At 45.5% G+C, this 14,957-nt stretch overlaps 1 protein-coding gene across 1 annotated transcript in view; it reads left to right on the top strand.

Annotated features, from left to right (window-relative positions):
- Positions 1 to 14,957, top strand: part of PITPNC1 (phosphatidylinositol transfer protein cytoplasmic 1) — a 232,988-nt gene that overhangs the window by 187,394 nt on the left and 30,637 nt on the right. Inside the window, exon 6 of the mRNA XM_070482114.1 lies at positions 2,326 to 2,421. Coding sequence (XP_070338215.1) covers positions 2,326 to 2,421 — 96 coding nt within the window. The remainder of the gene's footprint in view (positions 1 to 2,325; positions 2,422 to 14,957) is intronic.

The raw sequence follows: 14,957 nt of genomic DNA, 5'->3' as shown, positions 1-14,957 counted from the left end.
ATAGGAGTAACTATAAAGGTGTAAAGAGAACTCTAAAGGGTACCTAAGCTGAGAGAGAATACATGAGGAAGGACCAACCTGGAAGGGGCCCCTCTCCACGTCTGCGACTCAGACATCACTGGAGAAGTTGTGGTCATAGCCCACTGGGTGGTGGAGAAGTTTCCTGGATTTCCTGGACCACGGCTGGTCCACAGTTGCTGGTCAGCGGAAAACAGCCCTCTGAGTGCAAGTGAGATGAGACTGGTGGGCAAATGTACAGCGTCAGGGCGCCCCTTCCAACGCTAAGCTTGGAGTGCATGGTGCCTACATCAGGACGGCCACCATGAGGGCCAGGGCTGCAAGGTCACCAAGCAACTATGCACCCTGGGCATGCGAGGAGGACAGAGCACTACTGAATGTCCCCACTGACAGGCTCTGCAGCAGGAGTAAGATGCAAACCAGGAAGAGAAGCCCCCTTCTTCCTACCGGGCCCCTCCAGTACATGGCTTAATGTTGTACTCACTGTAAAGGAGAAGTGCAAGCAGGGTCCAGTCCATTATCTCAGAGCAGAAACTAAAGGGCGAGTTTGGAGCTGAGAGGCGATAATGTGATAACTGGTATAATGGCTGATCCAAATGTTTGAATTAAATTAAGAAAAGCCACATAATCTGTCAATAATTCCCTTAATTCCTGTTTATTTCCCCTTCTTTCAGTCCTGTAAATTTTACCACCAATAAATGTCAAACCTCTCTAACTTCTTTTGTAATTTACTGTCTACAAGCTCACTTCCCTCTGGGGTATTCAATTTTGTTTTGTTTTCTTAATGAGGCACATATCTTTCTTCTCTTGGCACACGCTTAAAAGAGACATGCAAAAAAAGAAAGAGAAACACTCGTGCAAGCAACATCAGACCCAGTATTAGTTTTCCACTCAAACTTGACCTGGTTTCCCCACCATCTCTCTATTTCATTTCCAAGCAATCCACCTGTCCCTCCCAAACACTTTAGGATTGTCCCAAAAGACTTGACTTCAAGTGGCAATGGAAGGGATCAGAGCTGATCCAAGAACCAGTCTTTCCCCGCCTTTGAGGAAAAAGCCGTGGCCACCTCAGGTCAGACTGGGGAGTTAATCTCCTTGGACAAATCTGAAGAGTCTAGTCTCCAACCATTTTAGAAGAAAATGAGGTGACAGAGCAAACAGCAGACTTGGAGGATAATTACCAGCACAAATATTACTCAGAAGGCATTTGGAAAGGATTAATAGTTTCAACTTGAGAATCAAGCTGAGGAGAGTGTAGCACGTAAAGAGCCTTGGAGATGCTGTCCTGTGGGAGCTCATGTCATTAATAGGCACCAAATTTGTGTCAAGGCAATGTGCTTAGGCATCAACTACCCTGTTCTTCCAAATTATTTCAGTCTCTTCTGAAGAGTCAGATTTAATTAGTGTTAAAGGATGACTCCCCTGAAGGAATTAGCAGTGAGGTGGGAATACAGTTAAGGCTTCCTCCAAGGGTGAAGTGGTTTTGCAAACTTAATCTGTTTACTCTCCTTCAGAAGGGCCGTGAAGACCATCCCTTTAGACCAGAAAAATGGCAATGGGAAAAACTAGAGGAACTTGATCTGCCCACCAAAATTTATATCTATATATCTGGCTGTCTTATGGGCTTTTTTTGCAAGTGATGGACATTCTCGGCCAGTGGAACCTGGAGTAGACTGGCAGAAGCAGTGTCCATCTTTCCAAGCTCCACCTTCTACCCCTATGTGTACTCAGATGATCTAGAATAATACACGTGTTTATCCCTGGGTAATAGGATTGTAGACAATTTTTATTTTCTTCTTTTTGTTTATCTGTATTTTCTGCAATGTGCCTGTATTATTTGTGAAATTAGATGTATAGAAAAATTTTAATGAAAAACCCCACATTTTTCTTCTCTAAAGCTTGGGCTATATTATTGCTTTTTGTCTCATATCTAGCCAGACCTTTTCCAGCCTCCTCATGCCCCTGTTCAGACTTACTGCCAAAAATCAGCGTACTTCATTTTTGGAAGAGATTTATTTCTTTACTCTTGAACTTCTAAAAACAGCCCACGTTTTCTTTTACCCCTCACCAAGTGGTGATGGATGCTACAGCTGCCTCTGATGTGACAAAATGTAGGCAGTGAATAAAAGTCTTTCATGATTCTGGCACATTCCGAGGCAGGTGGAAAGCACTAGCCAGGGGCACTGAGCCATGTGAGGATGCTCTGTGGGGTGTCATTCCGCCTCGGGCATGGTGGTGCAACCCGCGGGCATCTCAAGAAGATCATCTGCTATCACTGACCTTTGATATGCTGCTCTGCTCTTTCAGATTTTCGACAATGAAGCCAAAGACCTAGAGAGAGAAGTTTGCTTTATTGATATTGCCTGCGATGAAATTCCAGAACGTTACTACAAAGAATCTGAGGTAAGCAGTAGATGAGATGACATGTGGAAGAGATTCATTCATTCAACAAATACTTACTAAGTGCGTCCTAACCTGGGAGACTTCCGTCTGTCTTTGTGTTGGCTCAGTTTGGTTTGACATCTTGCTGGATTCTTTAATGCAGGTCTCAAAATTAAGTCCCTACTCCTCAGGGCACGTCATTGGCCCTGGCTGCCATTCAATTCAATTTAGTCTACTTGTCTTCTCAACTCTGCCATCATTCTGGATGGCAAAATATTCACAAGGCTTGAACCATCCAACACCCTGGCCTCTCTAAAAAAAACAGCAGCCCCCTCTGGCGTCCTCTTTTGCCAGGTCTCTGCACAGCCAGTCTCCCCATCTGCCTGCTCTGTGAGGGCAGAGGCTGGGTTTTATTTGTGTCTTTGGGGTCTAACACAAAGAAAATGCTCAATCCATCCTTTCTGAATGAATACCGAAGCTTTGACAGCTCATCTCAGCACGAAACCTTGCTCTCAAGACAAGAAGCGCCTTCACGACGGCTTCTCCTGTTTTCATCTTGACTGAGAATAAATTTAAGAGAATATCTTTCTCTACAGCTTCCACCCTACCGCTGTTTGCCTTGGTCCGCCCTTTTCATTTCACTGTTGGTGTAAGTCACCATTTCTGTCCCGTTAGTATTTTATTAATGGCTGCTGACAGCACTTGGGTGACCCCCTTGTAAATAACAGCCCAGCTCTGCAACCGCAACAGATGCAGGCTATTTTTGTTGTTTAGCAACATGCAACCAATCACAAGATGTTTGGACTCAGGGCCCCAGACTCATCCTTGAGCCGTAACACACGGACCTTGAAACTCTTCTCTCAGGTTCATTAAGGCCGATTTAAGACATAGTAAATAAACTCATTAAAAAGGAATTCCACCGTTACACAAACTGGCCTGCCAATACGGTTCAGATTGTTTTGCCTCTGCATTTTAGGATTTGTTTGCGTATAAAAGTCTAACCTGATCTTAGCAAATGCTTGGCTGCTTAATTGCAGCCGTGCGCTCTGCAGCTGCTGTCCATTGAAGGAGCAGGGAGAGGCTGATGTGAATTACTCTCAGTTTGACTCAGAGGCTGAGCTTTTTAACGTATTCAGTTTACACTACGCTCTGCAGCCAACCACACTTGTGAATTTTCAGAAAAACAAAATGAAATGCTCTCTGCCTAACCGTGGACCCGCTGAAGAGAATAAACGTGGTCTCCCCTTCTCTCACTCTGTGGAGACACTTAAAGGTTTCATATCAAGTCCACCAATACTTATGGGGCCTCCGTCATGTGCAGAGCATCATGCAAGACATTGGGTAAAGCTGATGCCCCATTGCCCCTTGGGCCTGGGGGGGGCCACTGTCCTACCTGGGTGTCCTGGCCTCCTTGGAAGCTCTGGGCCTTCCAGGAAAGCAGTGTTGCCAGAAAACTCTGAACTAATTTCACTTGTCCTCTGAGGGCTTTGGTGTAGTCCTGTGTGGTACTTCAGGAGTTCCCTCCTGATTCTGTGAAAGTCTTGGGACAAATATGGGATATTAATGACATCACCAAGTGTCATTTCTAGTCAGCAGGTGGCTGACTCATCTCCCTGCACTTTGTGCTCCCAAGAACCACCACTGGAAAGTTTCGTGTCATTTACACAGACACTCAAGAGCTTTTTCTTTGTGCCCCACAGTCATTCATTTCCCTGGGTCATACAGTATTGTTTTCTGGATGCAGTTTGACCAAGGAAATGAGAGGTGAATTGTCATTCATTCAATAAATATTTACTGAGTACTCATTGAGTGTCACATACAATATGAAGACACGGACATGGCAATGAGCAGAAGAGACACTGAGGGTCCCTTCCCTCAGGACACTTCCAATCTAGCAGGGGAGCCAAACAATAAAGAAATAATTACATAGGTACCTATGGAGTTAAAAGTTGCAAATGCCAGAAGGAAGTGAGCAGGAAGGGACCATGATAGGAGAACTGAATTTAAGAGGATAGGATCAGGAAAGATGTTCTGGAAGAATTGACAGTTGTGCTGAGACCCACAGGATGAAAACAGCTGGGGGATGGTGCTCCAAGTGGAGGGAACAGCATGTGCGGGAGTCTCAAGGTGACACGCATGAGGAAGTGAAAGGAGGCCAGCATGGCGGTGGCAGCAGAAACAAGAGGAAGAATGGCACAAGAGAGGTTGGAAAGGAGGATGGGGCCGTGCAAGACACTGAGATTTTATTCAAGTGCAGTAGAATGCCTTTGAAAAAGCTAAAGGTGGGGCATCATATGATCTGATTTGTGCTTTTAAGAGATTGCTCTGGATGGAGAATGGGCTGGAAAGGAGCACAGTGGAAGTCAGGAAACCACTGAGGTCATTAGAGTTATCTATGTTATTGTTTCTTTAGCTTATATCTTGGCTTGAATTGGCAGATGGGGAGCAGATGGTTTTGAGGTCTATTTTGAAGATAGAATTGACAGGGATTGGTGATGGACTGGATATGAAGATGAGAGAAAAGGAAGAGTCAGAATAACCTTAAGATTTATGGCTTGGACAACAGATGGACAGGAGTGAGAAAAGGATTGGATTTTGGAGAAAGATGGTTGGACTTTTTGATACCAGCGAGATATCTAGAATAAGCAGAAATGAGTCTGGAGCTTAGATGAGAGATCTGGGCTGGAGATAAATTTGGGAGTATTTGGCAAATAGAAGATAGTTAAAATCCTGGGGCTAGATGAGAGAGAGAAAGCACAAAGTATAATGGGGAAGGGGCTCAGATCCGAGCATTAAGGGATGGCAGCATTTGGAGATCAGGAAGAGGATGGGGAGGCCCCGGGAACCTACAAAGAATTGGACAGAGAGTTAGAAGGAGACTGCATCCAGGAATGCAAGTTCAAGAGGAAGAGAGGGATCAGTTGTGCTGAAGGCTGCTGAGAGATCCAGTAAGATGCAATGGAAAACCATCCTCTAGAGCGGTGCTTCTCAGCTGGGCACAGTCTTGCCCCACAAGGATGCTTAAAATGTCTGGAGACATTTTTGATTGTTACAACTTGGAGGTGCTACCAGCAACTAGTGGCCAGAGATGCTGCTAAACATCCTGTCATGTACAGGACAGCCCCCCACAACAAAGAATTATGTGGCCCCAAATGTTAATAGTGCCGAGGCTGGGAAACTCTGCCTTGAAGGAAAAAGTCACTGGCGATGAATGGAACTGTGGAGTCACCTCTCACACTCAGAGCCACCCCTGCCTGTTCCGGAGCCACCCCTGCCTGTCCTGGAGCCCTTACTTAATGGATGTGGAAGAAAGGACCCCAGAGGGCTCAGTCGTGCACACTGTCAAGCGCTGCTTCCCGGAAGATTACTGGCCGACGGCACAAGGAGAATTCTTCCTCACTAGCCCTGGCAGTTAGGCCACAAAGGAAAAGGCATAATTGGGAGCCTGCAATAAAATCTTAGGAAATGTATGCTCTGTAGGACCCCTTTGTGACCCTAACCCCACCATCATTCGACTTCCAGAATCCAGGCTGCAGTATGAACCCACTAGAAGGGAGAGAAGTGTGTTTCCTGGGCCATTCTGATTGTCGTGTCTGCTGTGAATAGCATTAGCCAGGGACTGAGAATAAGGGGAACAACATTCAGCAAACAAACCATTTCCAAAGAAATTTCTACTGGACACACTGTAAATCATTAACATCCTCCTCCCTCCCACAACGGTTTCCTTCTCAAATGAAATCTGACCTTGTCATTTTCTACTTAAAACCTCTCACTGGCTAGGAGGCCCTTACATGGCCCTCTGCCTTCTCCAGTCCCTGGTCCTCCCCACCTCTGTGCCCCTCAATTGTCGAGCAAAGAGTCCGTCTTTGTGGTTTAACTCAAACATGACTCCTCGCCTGTGCACTTTCCTGGGTATCCTGCTCCCCCACCCACCATCTGCAGGCCAGCGGAGTTCTGGTCTGTGGCTTCTCCATCACTCTAACTCTCGATTATATCATGAGCTCCAGGAAGACAAGAGCTATTCTCTTCATCACCATCCCTCGGCAGCTCGCGCAGCACCAGCACATAGCCAATGCTCACCGAGCAGTTGTTGAATGAATGATTGAGAGTCAGGAGTTTTATTTTTTCCTTCCAGCAGTGACAATTTCAGAGCAAGCGCTATCAAAAATGAATTTGTTGCATTAAGCCAACAGTTGTGAATCAAAGTTCTTTTTTCTTTTTTTCATTTAATCTAAGGCGTACAGCTTTACGGGCTTTTTCTTCCAATTCGTCTTTGTAAGTTGACTATGTCAGCATCGTAAATGGGAACACATTTTCTGTGGACAAAGCTGAAGTGCTGGTGGGCTGATTCTGTTCTGAGGTTTTTGATGCTTATGAATTCAGACCAGGGTTATCTGGGTCACCCCTCTCTATCCCGCTCCTGTCACACACACTGCCATCCAGGCCAAAGAAGGGGACTGAAGCACTTTCTTTTCTTTTTCCATTTCTCCCTGGAAACCTCCAAGCCACACAGTCAAGAATGCCTCTCTCGTTAAGGTGACCAGAGCTGGGAATTTTCCGCTGGGTGCCCTACCCCTGGCGGCCCTTGTGCCACCACTAGCCAGGGATTCAGAAGGACGGTCTGGAGACTCAGGGTCAGCGATGGCCCGGCCCAGCACTCTCCTTATTCTCATTTTGCAATGCTGCTGTTTCCTATCCACATCAAGGGCTTGAGCTTCAGCTCCCAGGAGCCTCTTAGTCTCAAGTTTTGTTCTCATATCCATTGCGGGACTCTGCAGGGCAGAGCTGTATTGTAAAAAAAATTCAGTGTGATTTCTCAGGCACAGAGAGCACCTCCATTAGTCTCAAGACAGCCCCACCAAGGCCCTGGCCCCCATCAGAGTCATAAAGCTCTTTGCACCGAGTCACATCAGCACCACCAAAGCAGCAAAGAGGAGGTGAAGCCAAAATCTGAGCAGGTTGTACTTGTTATATGGTCGATACGTGGGCTCTTGCCTCTGCCAAGATTTCTATCCCAAACCTTTGATGCTCTGCCAAGATTTCAAGGTGAAGATCCCCGCCCAGGAATGAAGAACTAATTCTACACGATGAGCGGGTAGCGTGCCTGCAGAGGGCACGGGCAGTGAGCCCGTACCTGCTAAGCTGAGTTGGCAGTTTAGAGGTGCAAGAACACATCTCAGCACACAGCCTACAGGACTTGTCCAGCCTGGACGATCTGCCAAAGTCAGGCTTTGGGAGCTCTAGCTCAGAGGCCTTTGGAGTTGGCTAATGCAAAGTCCAGCGCTCTTCCTCTTTGTTTCCCTGCGGTAATTCATGAAGTTTGGCTTCCATTACAAGACGAGGGTGACCAGAGAAAATGGCATCTCTACTGGGCTCCTAGCTGCTGCCGTCCACAGCTCTCTCCCAGAGACACAATGTGGAGGGCATACGCAGCTTCTAAATTTGTAGATGTGCCTTCAGTAGAAAGGGGGGAAAAGAAAAAAGAAATGTAATTTCCTGGTGAAGACAGCTTAGAAGTAGAGGATTTTTTTTTGTACTTTTTTGTTTTAATCTCTCTCAATTTATGTAAACAAAAAGCAAAGGAATGTCTAGACCAGTGGTTCTCAACTGGGGGCAGTTTTGCCCCCTAGGGGACATCTGGCAATGTCTGGAGATATTTTTGATTGTTGCCACTGGGTAGGGGGGTGTTTGGCATCTAGTAGGTTGCAGCCAGGGACACCACTAAACATCCTACAGTGCACAGGACAGCCCCCACAACAGAGAATGACCCCGCCTAAAATATCAACAATAGCAAAGTCGAGAAACCCTGCTACAGACCTATCCAAGGGAAGGAAGTTTAGTAAAACCTGTTAGTAGAGAGACTCGTTCATGAATATCTTTAGTTCACATTTATGAAGTGCCTGCTGTGCACCAGGCTCTGCTCTAGGCATGGAGGCTACAAAGGCCACGATTGGGTCTAGTCTCTGCTACCCTTTGAACTTGAACTTCTTTTTGCAGATAAAGGAAATTCCTCTTTCTCTTTCTTTTGGAGGATGCAAAAGAAGTCTCCATCTAACCAGTGAGAAATAGAGCATAATAATTTTAATGGAGAAGTTGAGAAAATTTACAATTTTTGTTTTGAACTCAGATAGCAATGAAGGAGAAAGTATAGCGTGAGGCTCTCCTAGAAGCATGGATCCCTGAAGTGGTATCTGAACGCAGGGCAGTGCAGGGGAGTTGGGAGGCACAACTGATTTAGAGCCTTCCCCTTGTGTTGGTTGGCTAAAGTGACTCTTTTGAACTCAGCCTCCAAGCCTCTGGATTACAGAGTCTTCCTGGACCAAGAAATCCTCAGCAGCCGGTTCATTGGTCACACCAATCTAAGTACCCATTGAATTCTCTCTTAAAGGAGAGAGAACAGAACGAAGAGAGAAACATCTAACGTTTCCAATAACTGTCAAGGGTAAGAGATTAAGTGCTGTTTGCTAAGTACAACGGGCCCTGAGACAGGGAACAGAGAGACGAAATGAGTAAATATTGTCATGCTTACCCGTACCCTTCAGTACAAAGGGCTCCATCCACACCACTCGGCTCCCTCAAATTAAAGACATTTTCATTTTGGTCTACATCTTGGCAGTGGAGGGTGGTAAAAATTTTCAGTTATCTCCAAATGGCCAGATTTAACGCAGCTGCCTCATGCTGGGGTACGCTGTTGAGTTCAGTTTGTTGTTATGTTTTATTGTCATTTTTTCCCTTTTCCCTCGGTCCATCTGTTTCTTTCTGAGAGTCACACAGCTGTTCTGTGATGGGTTCCAACTTACTGGGGCTGGGGCCTCTTGGGTAATAAGAGGACCGACAGCATTGCGGTGTGGGGAGAAGTGCTCCCTGGTGATAGCCCCTAAAACTGGGGTGGGGGGGAAGCCTGCAGAGGAGCTCGTCAGGGGAAGGGTCCGCAGCAGCTGCTACATCGCAGGGGCTCCGTGAGGCCAGTGCTGTGAGAGAGGGAAGCACTTGGTGGTGCCTCGGAAGTGGGGGGAGCAGCAGATGATGAGGAGAACTGTGGGGAGAACATTTTCAGTGCAGATTCTTTCACCTGCCTCCTCGGGAGCCTGGGCAACCACGCAGACGCCATTTCCCAAGGGGCCTTCCTGTAGTGGCCCCCGGAGAACAGCATGGTGGCTGCAGGGTCATTATGAACGCCCTCCTGACCATGCCGGGGGAGCCTGGGCAATCTCCTGGGAGACTGGTTTTCTTTTTCTTTCTCCCTGATCCCCACCGCCTTTACAAGTTGGACAACGTCCTGTGCACCTATCCAGGTTGACCACGCTGGAAAGGCGTGAGTCTCTGGCCCAGCGGGAGGTTCAGGTGATATTTGAGTGGCTTCCTCTGTGTGAGAGAGGGGATCCCGTCAGCCTGGCCAGGAAAGCTTTATCCCAGGAAGCCTAGAGGGAAATTGCCATTCCTTTCATCTTCGAGAACATATCCTTTGTGAAGATGCAGCGCAAGACATCAAGCGGGGACATAGTCTGTGGGGATGAACGAGAAAGAACCCCCTCACCTCACCGAAGAAGTCCACGATCTGGTTGGGAGGATAAGGTCTAACCACATAAAAGGCTAAAGGTCTGCACAGCCGGAGGCAGCAGGAAAAATGCCTTCGTGGTAGCCAGCATACAATTTACTGCCTGAAAACTCCAATGCCCAATGATCTCCACGTGCAGCTCCATAAACAGAAGTGGTCCAGGCAGGCTTTAGGGGTGGTGGAATCTGAGCTGGGCCTTTAAAAAAAAATTGTTTTTTATTGTTTATCTGTTCACAAATATGTGATCCTTGTAAAAAATTCCAACTTAATGTACGTATGGAGAATCGAAAACCCAAATCTCTTATGATCCCTCATCACAGAGATAGCTGTTGTTAAAGTTGGTGTTTGTGGTGTTTATACTTAAACAGAATGCATAAATAACATGGTTTTATAAAAATAAGCTTGCACTGTGCATACCACTTTGCAACACACATTTTCTCACTAGCAATGTAAGCTTGCCTTCTCTCCATGGCAGTGCACATCCCCCTAGCAGGTTTTGTAATGGCCATATAATGTGCCATTATGCATCTATGCCGTATTTATGCCATTTTCCTTGTAGTGGACATTTAGGGTATTTCCATTCTTCCGCTGTTACAGAACTGCAAGAAACATCCTCATGTGATCTTCTTTTTGGTGGTGTTCTGTTTCTATAAGATAAATTCCAAGAGTGAAACTGTTGAGTCAGTGGGTATGTGGTTTTAAATCTTGTTAGATAATAGCCAAATTTCCCCCCCTCCAAAGCTGCAATAACTTACCCTCTGATCCACACTCGTATGGAAGCAAACGGGATTTTGAAGATAAGTCAGACTGAAAAGACAGTGTAGTAAGTAGCGGCAAAGGCAATGATAAAATGAGTAAATAAGGTAGAAGAGAAGAGCCTTGAATGCCAAGCCAAGGAGTTTGGATTTTATTCTGCAAGTAGCAGAGGGCTTTCAAAGCAGGATCACCGGCCACCGTGCAAGGCGTCTGCATTTTTGGCCTCACCAGAGAGGCTAACTCTCTCAGGGGATGGGGAGGGCAGACTCCTGGATGACAAGAGGTTTAGGACCCTCCTACCCATCACCCTACTTCCTTCCCTCTTCCACTGCTCCCTTTCATGAACAAATCGCCTCAGCCATCTTGGCAACAATAATATTTTGTTAATGAAAAGACATCTTTGGAAATAAAGGGGCATTAAACAGTAATCCAGCGCTCAACAACCCTGTCTCCATTCATTTTTAGCCCAACAACGGGCAACTCACTTCCCAAGGAACAAATAGGTGTTCCTTTCGGATCTCATTTCTTCCAAATAAAAGAAAGCTGGGTCACCGAGTCTTGCTGGTGACCATGCCTACTGCTGATGTTTAAAACCACTGCTGTTCTTTTGGCCTAATAATGTGGAGTTACCACAATGTTTTAAGCAAAGCCCATTTTTATTGGAAGTACTAGGAAAATGGTAGTGCCCAACTCCGATCTAGAGAAAGGCTTTTTGTTTTTCAATTTTTCAAGGGAAAAAAAAGAAAACCAATTTAAACTGCTGTAGCAATTTGCATGAATGAGGTTCCCCAGAGCTTGGTGCCCAGAGTAGCTGTGGCAAATTTTACCAATCAGATTTGGTAGTGAAACGCCCAACGAAGTAGGTCAAACAAAAGTGAGGCAAGAGACTTCCTAAATACAGTACAGTATCAGATGAAAACCAGAGATTCTAAGTATCTGCCAAGAGTGCAGTTGCTGATTGTGGCACTGGGTCATTAACTCAATAGAAAGAGCGTTTGGGCAAATGGTTCCATGTTCCAAGGATTTATCCAAGCAAAACATCCGTGGAAGGGAGAAACAACTGGGCTTGTTGTAGAGGGATCTGTTTAAAAGGTAACCTCTAGAACCAGTGGATGGGGATTCCAAGCCCATGCTTTCCATGTGTAGGAGGGGCCCTGGCTTTTGGAGACCTCCAGCCATGGCACTTCATCATCATCAATTACCATATCTTGAAACTCTTCCCCCTTTCAAATGAATGACTGGATGGAAAGATGTGCCCAGATGTGATGAGATGATGGGAAAGGCAAGGCAAAGCATTACAATAACTAGCACATTCCCTGGCACATAGCAAGCATTTAATAAATGTTCACTTCTCCCTGCTTGACTCTGACATTGAGATCTGCAGATGTGTTGCTGTGATGGCTGCTCAGTAGAAACCACGTGTCTTTGGAAAGTGGCTGCCGCGAGTTCTGCTATGGGAGTTTATTTGTTTGCATGTTGCTTTTTACTTGTTGGCATGAATGGAGAAGAGAAGCAGATGGTTAGTTCCAGTCACTCCAGTTCTCAAGATCACAGAATTTTCTGCAGGTACAGCAAGATCCTTAAGAAAATAGAGCCACTTGTACTGCTGAGACATTTTTTAAAACTTGTAATTACTTCTGTTATTTTTTAACTTGAATTCAGAATGGCATGTGTCCCTGATATTTCACCTCTAAGAAACCTTAGAAGTTACTGTCTGTTGTGCCAACTTCGGGCAATCTGTGGCACTGGAGTCCCCGGATGGTACCCAAGGATGGCAGTTTTGGCATTCTATCACCTGTCCACCATGAGCCTTCTTACTAGCGTATTTTAGAAAAATAGTAGTTAAGACTTTAAATGAAGGAAGCAGGAGCCAAAGGGCCCAGGAAGAAGTGAACAGACACAACCAAGCTCTTCTTTAATTCTAGCTCATGGAGAACCTCCCTCTGTACTTTCGAGAAAACAGGCATTAAATCCACATCTTGCAGAGGACTTGGGCCAGCTACATCAGCCTCTGCTATTTTTAGTGTTATTAAATTAAAACCCCAGAACTTCCTGGCCCTTAGAGCAGAGTTCCCAAATCAGATTCGAATCACCTTGGGAGCTTGAAAAAGTACAGATACCTGGGCCTCACTCTAGACCCAGCAAACCAGATGCAGTCACATGGGCCCAAGGATCTGAGTGTAAGTGCACTAGGTTTGAGGGAAAAGCCTCAGAGCAGAGCTTCCCAACCTTTTTCATGCCATGACCCATGTAGAAAATGATCAGTTTTGACAGGCATATCGGGAAGCTTCTGGTCAGAGATGACCAACCCCTGGGGTCAGGAGGCCCAGTCTGCTTCCCCAAGGGCTGAGGACAGCAGTATCTTGTCACGCCTATTATCTCTTCGAGATAGGGAAGCTCTGACTAAGAGAGCTCCATTTACTGTGCTCACATTTTTAAACATTTTATTGTTACCTAATTTTGTGGAGGGAAAAAGAAATAGCGACGTAAGCCAGAAGACTGCCCATGCTCTACTGAGGGAGGGGTCAATATCTTTGGATTTCATTCCATCTGTTTGGAATCTGATACCATCTGTAGAGTCACATCCAATGCCTTCCTTGCCAGCCAATGGTGTTAATTATAATAAACATTTGTGCAGTTTTCTCATAGTTACTTCTGAGTTGAGGGCTGGGTTCTGACTAAGCCTCATGTAAGTTTATTTCCACCCATCAAAGACTCTAATCAGTATCCACCAGGTCCCCTGGCTAGACCTTGCCCGAGCCCTTTCCCACCTGGCTTGCTAAGAACCTATGGCTATGACCCTGTGAGGATGGAAGTGGTATTTTTTCTCTTGAGAAATAGGACCTGACCCAATGATTCTCTGCTCCACATCTTCTATTTATTCAGACTCCAAGTACGACTGTTCAGCTTCGCTCCAAAAATATCCAGGAAAGAATAGGTGCTATTAAGTTGCCTGTCTTCACCTTTTATTGTTAAGGGGCCCAAAGGAAGACACACAATTACTAGCTCATTAACTTGAGCCTTAGAAGTTTCAACAGATTTCACACAGAATTGCTAAACCCTGCTTTAGAGGGACAGAAACTAACTTCCGACAAAAGTGAATGTCATTGCTGAGTTGTTTTATTCAGTTATATCTTTTAATCCTAACAACCCAAAATAGCATAGATATTGTCTACATTTTGTAGATAAGGAAACTGAGGCTCAGAGAGTCTAAGTAACTTGCCAGAAGTTTCAGGAAGCCTCAATTCAAATCCCATGGTGTCGGGCCCCAAAGATTATGCTTCTCCTCCCCCACCAAGCTGGCTCCTTCAGGTAAAGTGGGAGGTACAAATAGGCATTGTCTGTCTTTGAAAAACACTCTAGGAGATTTGTTTCCCCCTTAAATGTGTCTTCCTAACCCCGAGTCTCACTGGCCTTACGAATGGGGGATCCTAGGGAAAGACAGGGTAGGTGGGAGGAAGGGCCTCTCCAGGCCCTCGGTTACCCTCCCTAGGTGTAATGATCTGATAGAACTCCACTCCCCATCTTTTGGGGAAAATTTCCTGTTTATGAACAGTCCAGAAAATAGTGGATTGGCCAAAACAAACCTGGTCTGGAAAAACAAAAACTGGCCATCCTATAACTGAGTAATGCAGGAACTTATTAAAGGGGTGGGAAAAAGTTATAGTCCCCAAAGAATATATCCACAGAGCCCAGTTTGGGGTTCTCATTTTGTCATCCCCACAATAATCTCGGAGTTTAATAACTTGCCCAGGTTCACACACGTTTTAGTTGCTGGAGCAGAAATTCAAACCGAGGGGTGTCTCATTCCTTAGCTTTTTCGGTCCTCCCCCACCCCCGGCTCTGCTCACAGAACCTAGGACCCCACAGAAGTGCTCCTGGGCCCAGTAAACAATGAAATAGATTGTGACAATGAAGGTTGAGATAGCCCAAGGAATCCACTCATCACTTTTACCTTCTTTATATATTGGGATTCTAAGTAATAATATATTTGGAAAAACAAAATGATTCTAAAGCTAAAATAAGTTTGAAATCTATTCCAGCTTTAAAAACGGAAATCCTTTATTACCTTCAAATTACAGATCGATTGGCTTATTGAACATCTCTATCCCAGTTTCTGCTCAACAAGTTGGAGGTCCAAGTGTCCCAAAATAATACAGTACATAAGGAGCAAGCTAGATTTAGGGACAGTTAATCCAGTGCTGATCACTGTTGCCATGTTGCAACTCATCAAGAATATTTG

The sequence above is a fragment of the Equus asinus genome, chromosome 13, assembly GCF_041296235.1.
Source record: "Equus asinus isolate D_3611 breed Donkey chromosome 13, EquAss-T2T_v2, whole genome shotgun sequence".
Lineage (NCBI taxonomy): Eukaryota > Metazoa > Chordata > Mammalia > Perissodactyla > Equidae > Equus > Equus asinus.
The sequence above is the reverse complement of the archived record's forward strand: the minus strand, read 5'-3'. Positions and strand labels throughout refer to the sequence as shown.